Consider the following 19520-nt stretch of genomic DNA (forward strand, 5'->3'; position numbering starts at 1 on the left):
CTGGCTTTTTAGCCTACTGGCTTTTCAGTCTATGTATAAGATTTCCTAGGAAACTTCATCTTCCATCCACAAATAAATAAACATTTGCAAATAAATAAACATTTACCACTAAGAAACTCACATATGTGCATTGTGTTTTTTTGTTTTTTTTTTTTGCTTTAGATTACTGGAGACATGATTATTTCCATAGGGAAGTAAATCAATGGAAGCAAAGTATACCTCATTTAAAATGCAAAAGTTATTCTAATTTCATGAAGCAAAATATGTGTAACTTGACTAAACACGTCATTTTAAAAAAGATTTTTCATGGAATAATTACAATAAAATTAGGCATCATTATACCTCAGATAATAAAATAGAAATATCTTTAAGTTACATGAGACAATATCCCTTTAGCTCACTAGACTGCAATTGAAAGAAATGTTTATAGTTTAAGTTTTTAAAGTAATATTAAGAATAACTATTCTCCATTAAATAGTAGTGTCTCAAATGAGATAAAAATTAGAAATTAAAAAAATTAAGACAAAAAAGAAGAAAACCCACCCACCCACACAAGAAATAGCTTAAACTTAACTTAAACAGCCATTTACCAATATTATCATGCTGTGTTTATGTTTAACACAACAAATTGAAACAAATGTATAAAGATTTGTAGTTATTTAAACAAACTGAATAGCATTTGTAAAGAATGCAGCAAGATGCAGCCCTACCATTTGGCAGATTTCCTATCTGAATAGATAATTATTACCTAACAATAAACAACTGAATGATTAAAAACTACAGACGTGAATATAACTGCATACATTAAGAACTACTGAATTTGTTCCTTACAGTGAACCCAGAACAGAGTTACACCTGCCTAAAGGACAAAAGGAAGACCAGTAAGACCAACCTGGTCACTCTGTACTACATGGCATACAATGCTGATGCTACTTTTACTGGTTTCACAAACAGGGCTGTTTACTAATTTCCATCCATCATTTGAGCATTTATATCTTAAATTTATAATTTTATAATTTACAACTCAATATATCTTGCCTTTAACTTCCCTCATATATGTTGATATTTTTCTTTTAAAGATAATCAACTCTAAAAACTGTAAGCAGATAATTCCAAGGGAATTAGTATGAGAAGGGTTGTTAAATTAAATCCAGAAATGGAGTCCCTAAGAGCTTCAGGAGATTTATGAAACTCCAGAAATGATATAAAAACTTATGAACGAGTGGGTATGTTGTGAAGAACTTTCTCAGGGGTATGTGACACAAATATATTTAATAATTGCTATATATGAAATTTTTTTTCAATGAGACATAAAGAAGGAATATGAGGAACAATTTTAAACTCAGCATAATTTTCACATTGAGCATCATTAGGACTTATATAAAATATAAGAAGCCTCATTTTGAATCTTTTCCATCAATAATGTTCATTCATGTACTTATAGTTTCTAAAACATATTTTAAAGCTCTTTTACTTGTGATGACTGAAGGTAAACTGGGTTAACAGATTCTGTCCATCATAAGCCATATAATGACAAGTTATATATGATGATTGTGGCTAGAAACAGCAATCATGAACTCTTGTAGATAAAAAAAATATATATATCCTCATTGTAGAAATCTTGTCCAGTGGGATGCAGACACATCAAAGACAGGAAACCGTAGTATAGAGAATATGTTTAAAGAAAACATAATTCTTTCCTGCTCCTCAGTTTCTCCGTATTAAACGGAGTGCACCACATTCTGTTCAATAGCTTGTATAATTTGTGTCTATAATGAATAAAAATAGTTAACAATCGAGAAACCTATGGTCACCAGTAAAACCTACTTCTGAGAGTTTTCAATAGACTTCAAGTCTTTATTAAACATAGTTGAAGGGATGTTCAGGAAACTCAATGTTTAAAAAACAAAAGAAACTTTCAGTAAGTCTTTGAAACTTCAAGAATCCATATCTGCTCATACAGACAACTTGGCAGTTGCTACATTAGACTCCAAGTTGAGCTCTGTTTGGAGACTCCTACCTTGCCCTCTGTGTTCGCTTACCCTTGGTCTGTTTATAATGCTCTGTACCATAAAGACTACGGGGTTGCCTGCTTTCCGAATGGCTTCCACAGCTTGTTCATGGCTTGCATCTCTGAGGTCCATTCCATCCACCTGCAATGGAAGGCCTCAGCTTAACATTTCAAGAAGCTACAGAACAAAAGAACAATTTGTGGATCTCCAGTTTTGAGGATCCTTGGCTAGGCTCCTGGAAAATCTGGTTCAGTATCAAAAATAATTAAGACTACTTGTGAGACTGCAAATGTTTCATCTGTTCATCAGACTTGTGGGCCCCTGTTTTGGACACAGGTTTCTGACTCCGACCGTTAACTGAAATACTAAGCAACTGGAATGAAAGCTTGATTTCTGCATTCCTTACACTGCTCAGTTGTTCTTTAAATCAGCATCATTAAATAAATAATATGAGGTAACTACCTAATAGCATTGTCTTCATCATAAAAGTCATTGTACTGAATTTTTCCTAATTCAATATAGAATGGGATTTGGGAAGTAGGTAGGTAATGCTTTGTTTATTTCTCTCTGTACAAGAAGTTGAAGTTAAAAACAAAATTCTGATATTCAGAAAAACCAGATAATGGTAAGGTTAGTTTTGAAAAGGAATCTTTGCAGTAGACATGACAGGAGCTAGAAGCCAAGAAATTGTGCTCATTTGTTAGTAATTACTACATAAACAGCTTAAAAATTATTTTGTAACTTTTTATTGACCACGGCTTGCCCCTGGTGATGACCAGCTCAGCTTACACACTACATGAACGAGAAGGAAAATAGTTTAAAAGGCCAAATGCTAATCCTATCAGAAAACTGTAGATATTATTATCATTTCCAATTACCAAATAAGGTCTGAGTGAACACAATTCTGGAAAAGAAAATCAATTATTACGTCCTGGCATAGAATATTATCATCTTTATCTGAAAACCTACCTCAGGTTGATACTTGAAGGCATAACAATATATTTTTCAATGTTTTGTTTATGCTTTTATAAAACAAAAGGGAGTATACATATCTACTATATATTACAGTAGTGGGAAAATTTAACAGGATGCCAATGCATCTGTGATCAAGTCCAAAGAACTCCATACTCTATATAGAACACTTTGAAGGTCTCTGCTCACCTAACTAATATACATTTCCAGAAACGTAGCACAGGCACATTTTAAGATCCTCAGTGTTATAGAGGCCTGAGGCTTTCTTATTTCCCTGACATAAAACACTCCACAAATCACTGCTAAATTACATAGTTATTTTACAACACAAAAATGATCTCCTTTTTATTTGAAAGGAATGCTTTAACTCAATATATTTAAAAACTATTTTGGGGTAAACTCTGACCAATCCTTTCTAGAAATAATTATAAATAATTCTTACATTTTTACTTAAGTCAAAGGCTTTAATAGTGAAGTACACATAAACCAAAATTCTTACTGATAATCGAAAAATGAAAATTTTAGGTGGAACTCTAATTAAAAAGAGTTCTTTAAAAGGGGACTAATATATCATCTAACAAAAGGTAAGCCACAGTAGGGAGAAAGCATATCAATATAAATTGCTACAGAGAAGAAAAAAGGAACAAATTGAAATATGCTTTCTCTCAAATCTCAATTTCTTTCTTCTTCAGCTTTCAGAGATAATCAATGAAGGACCAGATAAGCAAATCCTAAAAAGATTAATTTTAAAGTATGGTTGATGTGTTATAGCCTTCTAAACAATTAAAGCATTTAATTTTTTTTTTTAGTTGTTGATGGACCTTTATTTTATTCATTTTTATGTGATGCTGAGGATTGAAACCAGTGCCTCACACATGGTAGGCAAGCACTCTACCACTGTGCCACAACCCCAGCTCAACAATTAAAGCATTTTAATGTGTAAATGATATGTGTTTAGAAATAAGACAATCATGTATAAAATAAATGCAATGGCTATTATAATAATAAAGTTATCTTTCTTTGAAAGTTTCCCTTTTAGACTTCTATAAATCAGAAAATCAGGTATACCTACCTTTCTACCATTTTAAATAAAACTATGCTTAACCTGATAAAATAATGTATTTTACTGCTCTGAAGTTACTTGATTACTTTCCAAATCTGTCCCTCTTGCTGGGCAGGCATCCAGAGCCTGATACAGCACCTGGAATGCAACAGCTGCTCCAGCAATACTCTGTGAGCAAATGACTGAATCATTGGAAATGAATCTGCCTAAAATATTAAGCTTGAACTAAGGGATTAGGTGCAACTTGACTACTTGCTTCTCCCTCATATATAAGAAAACCCACACATGTGCTCACGTGTGAACATATGCCTATGCACATGCACACACACAGGCTTCAGTGGTGAATGGTGCAGCCCCAAGAAGGAAGAGGATCCTAGCTAAGACAGAGGGAAACATTTATTCGAAAAATAATCAATGTCTTATCGAAGATGTTACCAAAAAAGATGCATGTGGAACAAAATCTCATCCAAGAAAGTTTAGCTGCAATGAAATTATAATTATAAAGTATTTCTGGAAATAAAATCTCATTGGAAAACTATATTATAATATGTACATTTTATATGTGCACATAAAATTTTAAATAATTCAGTTTTTCTTTGAGAAATTTGCTGTACTCTTTCAAACAGAGCATAATTATTTGACCTCGGGGCAATGTTTTCAAAGGTAGCTAAGTGTATCTCTAAACATTAGTCTCTACATCAAAATACAATCTTTCATCATAGATATAAAATAAAATTATACGTTAAAAAAAAAAAAAAGACATGCTTCAGTCGTAAACATCATGCTCTAACACCAGGTTGAATAACCATGTAAAGATTGGCACAGAGGGAGAAGAGGGGTGAACTTTAGTACAGAAAGCTCACTGGAGGGTACCTCCACTATTCTGTCTCCAGATTTCAAGGTTCCATTTTTGCCAGCTGGACTATCTTCAAGAACATGCTTGATGAAGATGCCCCTCATCACTTCACCATTGCTGAGGCGACTTCCCATTCCCCGTCCACCAACAATGCTGATACCCAAGGATTTGCTTGGTTCTCTCCAAAGTTCAACCCTACAAAAAAAATTAAAATTTAAACTCTCAGAAGAAAACTTGGAGAAAAAGCTTCTTGGTGCTGAATTTGGCAATGCCTTCTTGTTTAAGACACCAAAGACACAGACAATACAAGGAAAAGAGACAAACATATTTCATCAAAATGAAAACCTTGTAAATCTAAGGGCACCATCCAAAGCAAAAGAAGACAACAACACACAGGAGGAATATAGTTTGATAATCACATCTGGTAAAGGATTAAAATCCAGAACATAACCTAGATAAAGGACTTGAATGGATGAATATCTAAAGAAGATATGTAAGTGGCCCATAAAAACGTGAAAAGATGCTTAACATCACTAATTAGCAGAGATACAAATCAATACACAGTAAGATACTATTTCATACCCTTTAGGATGGCAATTATCAAAAAAGCAAAAATTAGAAGTACTGAAGAGAAAAATGGGACCATGTGCCTTGCTGGAGGAAATGTGAAATAGGGCAGCTGCTGTGGAAAGCAGAATATAGCTTCTTTAAATAATTAAAAATATAATCTCCATGATTCAGCAATTCTACTTCTGGCATATGTCTAAAAGAACTCAAAGTAGGGTCTCAAATTGACATTTTGTCCACCTTTGCCACAGAAGCATTGTTCACAATAGACAAAGGTGGAAGCAACACAAGTATCCATCAAAATGAGTGCAATAGATGAACAAAATGGTATATAATGCAGTGGAATATCAGTCTTAAAAAGGAAGAAAATTCTGAAACATGTTTCAACAAGGATGATGTTTGAGGACACTATGCTAAGTAAAATAAGTCAACTCAGTGAAATAAAGGACAAATGCAATATGATTATACTCATGATACAGCTGGAACAGTCAAGTTCATAAACAGAAAAGAGAATGGTGGTTGCCAGGGGGTGGAGGAGGAAAGAATGGGAGTTACTGCTTAATGGGCACAGTTTCAGTTTTACAAGATGAAAAAAAGCTCTACTGATGGAGGGCGGTGATGGTCATATAGTGATGTGAGTGCAAACCACTTAAAAATGGTTAAAAATAATAATGGATAATTATTTTAAAACCAATGGCATATTAATAGTAAAATAAAATAGATTTTACGTACTTTCACAATTATGTGTTTTGTAGAGTCTGATGTAAATACTATTGTATTTATGAAGCTGATTTGTTATAAGTAAATATTGCTCTCACACACCAGGCTGGGGCACAGACCAATATAAAAGTACCATTTTGCTGGAGGTTTAATATTACAGACATTAAGTAATCAGGAAATTCTGCTACCACTGAACAGATGGCAGCTTCTAAGCTTAGCAGCCAAATCCAGAGAAAGAACACTCCTGCACATGCTATGTTAGAAACTTGCCTGTGTAGAAGTCTTTCCTGCCAAGGCAGACCTGGTCATTAATAGTCAGGGCATGAATAACAGTGGCTGACAAAATCCTACATGATCTGATCCTTCCACTATCTCTTTAACCTCCCTAAACTGCACTATGCTCTTCTCACTCTGCTATTGTATTATCTCCTTATTGTTCCTTAAATTCATAGGCATGCTCCTGCCTTGGGGCCTTGGCACTTGCTACTTCCTCTGCCTTGAAAGAGCTTCCCCTACCTAGAAAATAAATGCATGACTCATATGGAATAATTGTAAACAGTTGTAAGAGTTATGAATGGATTTAAAGTGAAAAGGCAGGGATACAAAAATCCGGTGATTTGCAGTGAGATGAGGCAGCAGCCGAGGGTGCTGGAAGACAACACACTGAACAGAGAGCTTAAGGAAGTGATGGCAACCTGCAGTCTCTTCTACGCCTCACCAAAGAAGGCAGTGTTAGACATTAGGCAGGAGAAGACAGCATGGCCAAATATGCCCAGAGCATTGACATTTGAGATGCTCCCTCAGAGGAATGGTGGAAGTAAGAACTCCTACAAAATGGAGGAGGTTCCAGAAAGAAAAGTCTAGGGATTAAAAAGCACTCCAAACAGGTAGAGTGGGCAATGAATCAGATAAACACAGACACAGATATACAATTATCCTTTGGTCAGTACATTTTCTTAACTAAAATATATAATCCCAGAAATTTTACATGTTTAGTTTGAAAGACTCTTACCATGATACTTGATCATGCAAAATGTTTGTGGATAAACTAGTTAAAATCATATCCATTGTTTTTCTCTCATTCATTTAATTTAATTCTCAAACCATCCCCACAAAGTGGATAGTCTTGACTAGTCCCACTTAACAAACAAGGGGAGAATCACAGAGAGATGAAGTAACTTTTAGGTAATAGTTCTGTATGCTTCAGTGGGTTTTGGTACAGATAGCATATACTGCTTAGATCTAAAGGCTGTAAATTCTTAATACAATGCAGAAGACAATGAAAGACAGAGCTGCCAAAATGACCACAGTGATAATTCACTAGTCACTGAACACAGCAACGGTAAATATCCCTGGGAAAGACAAAGAAGACCTGTAGAAGAAACACTATAGAACAGGTTCATTTTTACTTCTACAGTAAAAAAGGCAGTCTTTCTGGAAATTTATACATAGATTTATAAAGAATGAAACTTAGGTAAAAGTAAAACACAGCTCACAGGCCAGACTGCTTAGGGTATAAGATGAGTTTCTAAAATCAAGTCTGCTCTTCTGCTCTTTAAAACACATAACATTGATCACCTTACATAACTATGAAATGGAACAAATAATCAGAGAGTTATGCAACCAATTACTTAAAGCATATAAGTGCAAAAGAAAAGGTTTGGCATGGTGTAAGCAACCATCACATGCTTTATTACTAGAATGCTGCAGATGATGATTATTGCACTAATGGAAGAAAATACAAAATTCAGTTCATGTGATGCGAGTAGAGGTGCACCCCACCGCACTGATGCTGTTATACCTATAGGTCTATCAAGTCTAGGTGTCATGTTCCATCCACCAGACTGAAACAACACTCTGTGACGTGATAACAAGGATATAGAAAAAAAAGAACTCATATATTTAAAACAGAACGAAAACTTGGTATGGCCACCTTGAAAAGCAATTTAACAACTGATTTAATAAATTTAAAAATATATTAATTTATGGGACAGTAATTCCTTTTCTGGATAAACAGATAGATAAAGTTTCCTACAAAAGTACAAATAGATATATTTACTACACAGAATTACTGTAATAGCAAATATCAAATATTAACCTGAGAATGGGTAAACTGGTATATTCACATTGGAATGCAACAGAATAATAATTATCCATTAAATATAATAAAATATCCATTCCAAATTGAATGAATAAGATATTAAGTATTAAATATGATAGATCTCCAAAATACTGGGTTGAAAGAAAAATTAAGAAAGGTGGAAAATGATACATAAAGTATTAATTCTACAAATGAAAACCACATGTAAAACAAACAGTAATACAGCCTATTTTACAATGTTAAAATTTATAATTCAATAATACTATTCTCTATTTCCACAGGAAGTAAATTCTTGCAGATTTCATGAATGGATGAAATGAAGCATGTCCTCGCTGACTAAAGGTTCTTATTATTCTGGTAAGCTTTCTCCTTATATTCTATAAACTTTTCCCCAAAAGTACCTTAGTGCTTCTATATACAGTTGTGAACAAAAGGTATACTGCTTAGAAGGGTTTATGAAAACTTCCTTTTGTTTATGTAAGGAGCTACATAATGATAATGATTCCTGTGTTTGGTATCTTCTCTTTGCTTAGTTATCAGTATTCTATATCACATCACTACAGACAAGACAAACCATGAGGAACTCACTGTGCAGAGCATTATGCTAAGGCTTTTAGGTGTATTAACTCACTGGCTCTTCCCCCAAATTCAAAAAGTTCTGCCTATACCCCATTTTAGAGATGAAGCAGCTAAGACCTAGCACAGATAAAGTCACCTGTCTTAGAAAACATCAAAGCCAGAATTCCAATGTAGCTTTTACTTACTTTCACGTTTAGCATATGCTTTTTAAGAATTATTTTCCCTCTCATAATGCTGTTAAAAAAACTGACCAACATATCTTCCTTTTTCCCCTTGATTACTGTCCTCTGACAAAATTTAAGTTAACCATATGACCATCTGCTACAAAATAATTATATTTAAGTTACTTCTGCCTCTGTCTAAAATAAATAGGATACCTTTTATTTTCTGACATAGATCTAAAACTAATTCTTAATGTGGGTAGTGCTATGCAGAAACCTTGATTTTTTTAAAGCAAATTGAATATTTTTGAAGAAATTCAATAAAAGCTCATTCAATAAATATTTACTGCTTCTCTGAAAGAAACAGAAAATGATGATTTCTGTATTTTAAAATAATTAAATATGATGGTTAGAGGCTCAAGTTCTTTTTTCAACTGGGAAAATCATCAAACTGTATTCTATCTCTGGAGAATTTTATTTATTCTGTGTAACAAATAACAATGTTTACTAAAAGCAAGGAACCATCAGGATAGTTACCAATAGATTTGTTTGGAGACACTATCCAATGATTACTTATATTCACACTTAATGCAAAATATCTTATACTGCTTTTTTTTCACGTGACTCTATATCTTGCCCAGCCAAGTATATAACTTCCTTAGAGATAAGATTTATATCTGATATTTACTTCTCTGCTATTTCCAAATTCATCAGCTTTAGGTCTGCTTCCATGTCAGGACTCAATACATTCCTATTAAATTGAAGTTGATTACCTCAGCATGAACACTTTAATGTACCTTAATGATTAAAACACATTAACATATCTGAGCATATTTAAGAAAACCATGTTTTCTATTATATATGAATCTGGTGCAAGACAGAGTATTGCTTAGGATAAGTAGCCTGTAATAACAAGGTATTCTCTTCTCTTCCCCTCTCTTCCGCCCTCCCTCTCCCTCTCCCTCTCTCTCCCTCCCTCCCTCTCTCTCTCTCTCTCTCACACACACACACATACACACACACATACACATTTTTAATATATACCTGAATATCTAGTTTCTACAAATGCCAGGTAGATTTAATTGAACATTTCATGTTATACAGAAAATATCCATTCCAATTACCTACACATTATTTCTTTTTCTACTATTGTTTTGTCCCTACTACATGCCAGATTCTTGGATTTTTAACTCTGTATGGCATTCAGATTTTCTCCACTGTGCACATGAAGAAATAGAGGGATAAGAATATTAAACAACTTGTCCAAGGTCACAAATGACAAGATATAATCTGGTACTTGAAACCACACTTCCTTCTTTAAACACACCAAATGGGCAAAAGAAAAAAATTCTTACCGCCTGGGCTGATTCCAATTGCTATATGCTGCATTCTGAAGTTCACTCTCCTCTCCCTCTCCTTCTTCTCGTTCTGGTAGTTCTGGAATATCTCTAGTTAAAGAATTACACAGAGAATTCTCCATTTAATCTTGTCTCATATATACTTAATTTTTGGTTAAGCTAAAAATGCAGAACTGCTTTACATTTTCACCATATCTGGTCAATAACTATATAATATTTTTACAGCAGTGGGAAAAGAAAACTAACCACCACAAATTAGAATCTTACACTATGATCAATCTACTATAACTTATTCTGGAGATAATAGCTGAATCCTAAGAACCTTGTCTAGTTTGTTTCTTGGCTGATAAAGAAGGAAATAAATAGTGGAATTTTATACAACTATTCCACAAATACTCCTAAATTTCTATCATGTGCAAAAAAGCAAGAGGCACCAAGTTGGTTATAAGCATGTGCAATCTTGCTCCCCATCCTGAAAGAATCCCAATAGTTTAGTATTTCTTCCTAAAAATGGACCACACTGAAACATCTTGTGAGGAAAGATGGAAAATGCTTCTGGTCCAGTATCTGCCCATCCAGGGGTCCCTGACATAGAATATCTGAGTAGAAAGTTGTATAACATGCCTATGCCAGATCATTTTTCAATTTTTGTAGCAATTGATTTTGACAAATGCCAAGCATATAACAAAATGTCTGTATATAAATAAAACTACACAATAATTATATCAAGAACTATTTGTTTTCCCAAAGGTACACTTTGTATCAACAAATGACAATGTATAGGCAATCGAAAATGTTAAATTGATTATGGCAGGTTCTTAAGCTATTAGTAAAAATTGGATTTCTAAAGAACATATCCACATCTTCCCTTTAAAGCACAGAAGGCTACAACAATTCTGATTTAAAAACATTTTAAATTGATTTTTTTCTATAGAAACTGAAAAATCTAAAAGAAAAAAAGGTATGTTTAAACTATAGCCATTCTCCAATATAGGAATACTGAAGTTTCCAAATTATATAATCAGAAGTCATTGAATCCAACCTCCATATGTGCTTGAAGGAAATCTACCTGCTATTGATCCTACTCATTGGTTTCGTGTTTTAATTCCCCTCTACTATACTGAAGAATAAGGTTCTGAGTATGGCTAGGCTTCCTAGAGTCCAAACCTGACATTAGGGCAGAAGAGCTGGCAAAAATTCCAAGAAGGGAATTCCGAACTTGTGTCAAGGAGCTGACTTTGAAACACAGAAGATGCAAGGCAGAGAGGTGAAAAAGAGGCCTAACCCTCTGGAATTAGAACTGGAGAGAATATGATGTTATAGGTAGGTTTTGAAGACAAATAGAATGAGAACTTGGGAAGAGTCCCTAAAATATGCAGTGAAGTCATGAGGTGGTGGACAGATTCTTAGACCTGAAGTCTCAGCAGGGGGGAACTACTCAAAAACACTCTTAGCCATACTACACCATGGTCCTGACTTTTCAGCTATGAGAAGACTAATCCTGAAGGCTCTGAAACACAAAACTCAGTCTCTTCAAATTTTTCTGCAATCTTGAATCCTTTCACTAATCCAGATATGCTCCTCTAAATGTGTTGATTATTCTTTATCCATCTTAAGAGTGTGGCTTCGGCAACTCAAGCGTTAAGGGTTCCTTAGAGCAAAATGCACTAATTTTCTTCTTTCTGGGCTCACTCGGCCAAAAATGAATTAGATTTTTTTCGACCCTATGTTACACTGTTGAGAACCAAAGAAATTTCTATCAATTTCAACACTAACTCTCTTTATACCCACACGAGTGCCAGGTGAAATAACTGGGACAAAGTCACATAGAAATGCTGCAGTATGATCTCAACTGAGGCCATCTTTCCAATAAACCTGAGCTTTGTGGAAAACAAAAGGCAATGCTGCCTTTTGTTTTTATGTGGCACATTTTTTATGGACAACTATGATTCTTTTTTTTTTTTGGAATAAATGGTTAAAAACAGAGTCTCAATGCTTATATTCCAAGCTTGACTCTGACACTTATTAGCTGTGCAGTTTGTGTAAGTTATTTAATCTCTCTCTACTGCAGATTCCTCCCCTATAAAATGAAGGTAATTTTGTTTTATTTTAAGCAATCTGACATCAATAGTAAGCAGCAAGCAGCTGGTCACAGGATAGACCATCAAGGTTTTTCTTTCTATGCTGAGGGAAGCATAATACTAAAAATAGCTTTTACTTTCTAATACCTTTTGATATTTTGAAGGTCTAGAACTTAACAGTACTAAGATGTTACCTGGTATATTCTTTAATTATGCCACTGAAAACACTAAAGAAGGGCATCTCAATTATGGCCATTCCCATTTTGGCTGGATGCACTAGGAAACTATAATCAATTCATGCCACTAACCCAGAGATAAAAATACGACAGTACAGTGTAGCGGAGATTTGTATAGGGTGGAGTGCATGCTCCTTTTCCATAAAATTCACAAGACACCAAGGACTACAACATTCCTTCCTCTTATTAAACACACAGCATGCCTTTCCCTTCCCTAACACTTTTGGTACACTGTGGTCCTATGTAACTTGCAGAGGAAGTGATTATACTATATCATGATTCCTGCAGTGTTGATGAACACCAGACTGTTCTGGGATGTTCTGACATCCTCTTAGGCATCACAGAACTCTTCTGAGAAGACCCCAGAATGCTTTTGAGGCTCTTTCTGTTCTACAGCATGCTTAAAGAGGAATTTAGCATTCAGTTAGTTACCTGTGTAATTTTTTTTTAAAGTCCATAACTGAGATTGAAGAAAAGGCACATTTTTCAGGGGAAAGAAATTTGATATGATTTTTTTCCCCTTGCTCTGAACTTAGCAGCAGCATTAAACCCAGGTTGCTGTCTTTCCTAAAGGAATAACACTTACCATTTCTTAATATACAGAACATCAAGAGTCTATAAAAAAGCTAAACATTCTGTATCAAGCTATAACATGCATATATACCTCACATTAGGCTCAACATTCTCCTGAGTAAAAATGTATCTATCAAAAATGTTTCTAAATCTACATCTATCTATATATTTTAATGAAGGAATAAATAAAATTCTGAAGATGTTTGATAATATTATGGATAAAAAACATATACAAACCATAAAAATTGTGTTTTAAGGAAGTAATAAAATAATATTAAAACCTGGTGTGAATTACCAAAACCTGAATTACCAAAAACCTGGTGTGAATTACCAAAACTTTAAAGTGCTACACTAGGTGGCAGCATTGAAGATTATTTTAATGTCTTGATTTGAATATTCATATATTTCCCAAATTTTCCACACTATACGATAATTACTTAAGCAGTTGAGGGAAAAATGGAGAAAATGTTTAAAAATCTTGAAAGAAGGAAAAGAACTCAAACTTTTACTTTGTTCTTAATCTCTGACTCAGGATTCAAAATTCTTCTTTATAGTTTGCTGTATAGTTCATTCACTGCAGTAGATTTAATGCTTCATTTACCTGCCAGCATATGAAGAAAAAATATCCAGTGCCATTATTCCTCCAGATTGTTGTCCCAAACTTATTCTGAACTCCTCCAAATGTTCTGCAGGCACATAAGTAATTCTGAAACAAAGCAAAGTCCATGAGCTGGGTGCAGTGGTGCATGCCTCTTATCCCAGCAGCTTAGAAGGCTGAGGCAGGAGGATTACGAGTTCAAAGCCAGTCTCAGCAAAAATGAGGCACTAAACAACTCAGTGAGACCCTGTCTCTAAATAAATACAAAAATAGAGCTGGGGATGTGGCTCAGTTGTTCAATCCCCAGTATGCCCACCCCCCCCCCAAAAAAAAAAAAACAAAGTCCATAAAAACAAAGAGAAGCAAAGTTTTACCCTTTAGGAAAAGCTTTTAAAGTGTAGGAAAAAATTATATTGTCCCCTCACTCCTGATTTACTTAGCACACTCAGCAAATCATTCAACGTCAAAAGGCCAAAAGTATTCCATAGGCAAAATAACTAAAATTAAAATTTTAAATGCCATAATAAACTATATGTTTACTAATAATCATATGAGAAGGAAAGTGGCATTATTTACATTTCCAAATGAGAAAGCTAACAGCAATTTTTTTAAAATTAGGAAGATGCATAAATCCTTAGAGGGATGGGGATGTACCTCAGTGGAAAAAGCACTTGCCTAGTACACAAATCCCTGGGTTCAATCCCCAGCATCACAAAATAAAATAATAGTAACTGTCAATACTACCATTCATTTGTGTCCAAAGACATTTGGGTTCCCTAGCAGAAACAAATTAGGTGTATGCTATAAATATCTCAATTCAGTTTATATTTTTTCATAATAATTCATTATGGACACTTAACAAGCATTACCAATAATTATGTTAGCTCTATTATGTGATGAATTTTCAATTCAAAAGTATGAAGTTGCTGAATCACTTAAGGAAAGATCTAATTTATAGTAATTTCTCATTAGTTCACTTTTGTTTCAAAGGAAAGTCTACTGTTTACATGAGAAATACTATTTGTTAATTCACCAAGTACTGACTTAATGCCTATAATGTAGAAGGTACTGTGCTAGATTCTGAGCATAGCCATTCTATTTAGAAACTGGTATTTGAAAGTTTAATGCTTTCCTACAAGCCTATTTTCAAAGTTGATATGATTTTTGAGTAGTCTGTTCAATATCCTCACAATAATAAAAAGTAAGGTCAGAGAAATACTGTACCTGAAGTTAGTATGATATCTTGTGCAACTAAGAAAGAAATATGTATAAAACATGCCCCAAATAGAAATCCATGCATAATTTATCCATTAGGAGAATACGTTCAGAAAAATCTCAGCACCAGAGAGCAAGGCCACATAGACTGCATTTATTTTATAATAAAATAAAAATTTCAAAATTAGCATAATTTCTGCAGTGAAAAGGATGCATAATATCAGCTATATTGATGATTCCACAGAAAACATTCACTCTTTCACTTCTCCAAAGTGTGGGGTCACTTGGGTTTGGGTTCTGTCTGTCATTAGGAGCATGTTGAGAGGTAAATCACCATAGCTTAACCATACATACCCTCAACCACAAAAGTGTCATTTTTAAAGAGGGCAGTATCAGCTAAGAAGTACTATACAGATGTAAGACAGTGCTCCAGCAGGACACACGCTCTGCTTATCATATCCACAACTCCAGCAGAACACATGGACTTTTAGGAATTTCTTAGTAATTTCTTCTTTTACCTTAAGGATCAAAAACTAAATCTGAAAGCACTAGGTAGAGTGAGTAAGCTTCATTCAAATTCTGGCCATACTTGATTTATTCATCTATAAAAACATCTTCTCTAAGGTACTACAAAAAATATTGAATAGTAAAGTTGCCATTATCCCTTCAAAACTAATGAGTCAAAAATGTGTGATACATTGCATCAGGAGACTGCATTTTATACAAAGCCCAATAAAGATAAACACAAAACCTAAACTATGAAAAGGCTATTTCAAAAAACTGTATAACTTCTGAAGATTTGGGAAAACTAATATAAATAAAGCCTAAAATCTTAAGTTAAAGCCAGGAAAAGGTGAGGGGGCAAATGCAGGATGCAAAACCAATAGTAATAATAAGCTCAAAGCATTCAGATCTTTAACTGGCTTGAGAAGGTAAAGATGTTCATAACTCAATGTTCAAGTGAGTTTTTCTCTATATTTGTTTAAAGCTTTTTTTTTTTTAACAAAGGGGAGGGAGTAGGGGGAGTTTTATAGTTTGAGTAGCAGTGAGAAAGAGCAAAGGCAGCAGTTTTCACAAATATTTAGCCCAATATAAACAGTGAAGCCAGGAGAATAAGCATCCCACAATGCAACAGTACACAGAGCAATCCCAACACATGCCTGGTTACACGACCACACAAAAACGTCACATCACCAACAAAGAACACTGAAACCGAATTACAAACTGCATGAACACTGAAAACAGATTATCTGAGAGTTATATTAAAATCCTTCAATGTAAACTAACCTTTGGTTACACATGGAGTAGAAGAAAAAAGAATACCATTAGTGATGCTGAAATATGATATAGCTATTAATCCAGAGACTGTGCCTGCACGTGCAGACAGGATTATTCTCTTACAAAGGAGGTTGAAAGCTTAGTAGCTGGAAAAAATGATTTTCAAATGAGTTCCCAGTCATCATTGCACTGTGAAATGTAACAATTTCTTAGCTCTGTTGGAATTTATGTTCTTATATACATGAAAGAAAAAACCCAAAATGTATACAGTGAATCTATATCTGGATCTATCACTACATTGGGACAGTTACAAAAGCACGAAATGTTTTTCACAGACAAGTTGTAACACACGGCCATAATGAGCTTTTGAATCACCAATACTCACACATAAAAGGGGGCTCGATCGTCAGCAGGTGCTGCAGAAAATCTAGAATGTGAAGCATACGCCATGGCATCTTTTTACAATGGTGTTAACAAATGTCAATGTCTTGTGCTGAATGTGAGATGCATACATATGTAGTTAAAAATGGGTGCTCCTGGTTGTTTTTTTCCTTTTCCCTTTCCACCTCCCTCTCATCTACACCTCCCCCAGAAAAGCATCTGCTCTTTACTAGTGTCTATAGCAGTGATTATTAACAAGCATGGAAAAATGTAACTGCAATCAATCTTTTATTCCTTGATCAGGAATTCATCCCACACTTTAGGTTAAGGCAGGTGAATTCTGATTCAGCTTGGTAATTATCTGGCAGATGTTACAAGCAGCTGCTGCTAAGCACAAAACCCTGGCTATTATTACAGAAATATAAGAGCTCCTGGCAAGGTGGAGTGAGAAGTGAAATAGAATGCATTTTGGTGAGACTTCACATCTGGTTTTTCATAGAAAATAATGAAACCTGGAACTTAAACTGGCTGTTCTTGAACTCTTGAAACTCAAATTATCTATCCAGGCATGCATGAATGCACACACACAAAGTTCCTAGCTATCTATGGTAAATGGCAAAAAAGAAATCCAGTACATTGTCTGCATGAGCAATGCTTTCCCTATAACCAATCAGTTATGTAACTGAACCAGGCTTTTTGTTATAATACACCTCCCCACCACCAGCCCAGATTAAGCTAAATTTATAAAAAGAAATAAAGAGAAAGTGATGTGCATGGAGCATAAATCCAGGCACTGAGTACAAAGCTTGATTGGCCAGAGGCAGTGCTATGCTTCCATGTACAATAATGAAACCACTAGACTTTCCTTTTGGGAGGATTATTCACACAAGATTCAAGGTAATTGTAAACTTTTTACTTCTTGAAGGGCAAGAGATAGAAAGGGATGGGGCCAAAAACACTTTATGCAAAATGCAGGGACCATGCTGCTTAGCCCTGATCAATCTAAATGGCTATTTTGTTTCATCATCTAACATTTTTTTCCTGAAAAAAGATCATGCAAGTATGACTTTATATTCCTTTTATCATTTACTCAATAAATCAAGCTATACCACCTGAATCACAGCATTAGTGGGACACCTGGGAAGAAATCAATGTTTTGTGCTTCTGTGTATGTATGTGTATGTATCGGTGTGTAATGTATGTATGTATAAGTGTGCACGTGAGAGAATGACTCCCAGAGGAGGGAAAGCGATAGTATTTTTCTTCCTACCTCCCTCCCTTCCTTCCTTCTTTCTTTCCTTCCTTCAATATAGAACTTCATAGTACATTTTGACTGCTGAGATCTGAATGCAATTAATTAGAAAACTAGCTCTCTAGATATCCTTCGAGGTAATAATGAAGTAGCTGTCTCTATCAATGGGTAATTCTGCTGGATCAGTGGGTGGGGGAGAGGGGAAATATGCATGGAGAGGAGAGGAGAGGAGAGGAGAAGAGAGGAGAGGAGAGGAGAAAGAAAAAGAAAAAGAAAAAGAAAAAGAAAAGAAAAACCAAAACAATAAGGGAGGGAAGGGGTGATTTTTGAGCTTCAAAAGGTATATCAAAACTTCTCCAGAACTGGCTAGATGCATGATTTAGGTTAAACTGATTCATCAATATTCATATTTGGGGGGCCACTTTTTAATTTCTGTAGTACATTAGAACAAAAGGGTAAGGCTAGCAGCAGATACTGATTCTGGTGCTTAGAGGGCAAAAAGTGAGCAGGGAACCTGTGCCCATACACAGACCATATGCAAAGGAAACACACAGGAAACAGCGCAATAAATCAAGTACTCAGTAACAGGTCATTTGTATTTATACTACATCCAATCTATGTAGACCAAAACCCCTTCGATAGTCTCCATATGCATCTATATCATTTATCATTTTATTTGTTCTTTTTAGATATACATGACAGTAGAGTATATGTTGACATACCTACATGGAGTATAACTTATTCTAATTAGGATCCCATTTCTGTGGTTGTATATGACGTGAAATTTCACAGGTTCTGTATTCATATATGAACATAGGAAAGTTATGTCTGATTCATTTTTCTGTCCTTCCTATTCCTATTCCCCCTCTCTTGCCTTCTTTTAAGCAAAAGGAAGAAACACTGGCTACAAGAGGTAGGGAATGCACTTAGTTTCTATTTTCATACAACAGAGGGGCTGACATTTTTAAACAATGTTCACTTTTACTCTTATCATTGTAAGATAATTAAGAAACAGTAACATGTTCTCATGATCTGTGCAACTGTAAAATAAAACAGGCATGCAAAAATATGAAATCCCATTAGTGAATATTCAAAAATGGTATCTTCATTTTATAAGACAGCAGAAACCACTGCAAATGGTATATACTTTTCTGCTTTTTATTGCTGGCTGAATGGAAAACATATTGTAAATATAGCCTTTCCTACCAAAGCTACATCAGTATACACTTTGCAATAATAAAGAATGCTATCAGCAAAATATTATTAATAAATAAAGTCTCCCATATCAGTAATCATTATCTCACATTAAGGCATACCATCCTTCCCTGATCTTTGATTTTATCCTTTATATATTAAACATAAATATTCAATAATTGATATTAGAGGAACATTGATGAGGTGTAACAATAAAGTCATGAACTGATTTTTATGATGACTCAAGGAACATTTAGCGATTCAGAAACTAAACAACATATATTATGTGCTATTAGAACATTATGGGGTTATGGGAAATTTTA

The 19520-nt window shown here is 34.5% G+C and overlaps 1 protein-coding gene across 11 annotated transcripts in view; it reads right to left on the bottom strand.

Moving 5' to 3' along the window:
* Mpdz (multiple PDZ domain crumbs cell polarity complex component) overlaps nt 1-19520 on the bottom strand; it is a 151629-nt gene that overhangs the window by 37977 nt on the left and 94132 nt on the right. For 6 of the 11 annotated variants that reach the window (XM_077797033.1, XM_026398597.2, XM_077797036.1 and 3 more), the window contains exons 23-27: nt 16756-16797; nt 13881-13985; nt 10387-10479; nt 4921-5098; nt 2043-2153 (exon numbers count right to left, since the gene is read on the bottom strand). In XM_077797033.1, coding sequence (XP_077653159.1) covers nt 2043-2153; nt 4921-5098; nt 10387-10479; nt 13881-13985; nt 16756-16797 — 529 coding nt within the window. The remainder of the gene's footprint in view (nt 1-2042; nt 2154-4920; nt 5099-10386; nt 10480-13880; nt 13986-16755; nt 16798-19520) is intronic. The other 5 variants (XM_077797035.1, XM_077797038.1, XM_077797039.1 and 2 more) reach the window with 3 other exon arrangements.

This window comes from Urocitellus parryii, chromosome 4, assembly GCF_045843805.1.
Source record: "Urocitellus parryii isolate mUroPar1 chromosome 4, mUroPar1.hap1, whole genome shotgun sequence".
NCBI lineage: Eukaryota > Metazoa > Chordata > Mammalia > Rodentia > Sciuridae > Urocitellus > Urocitellus parryii.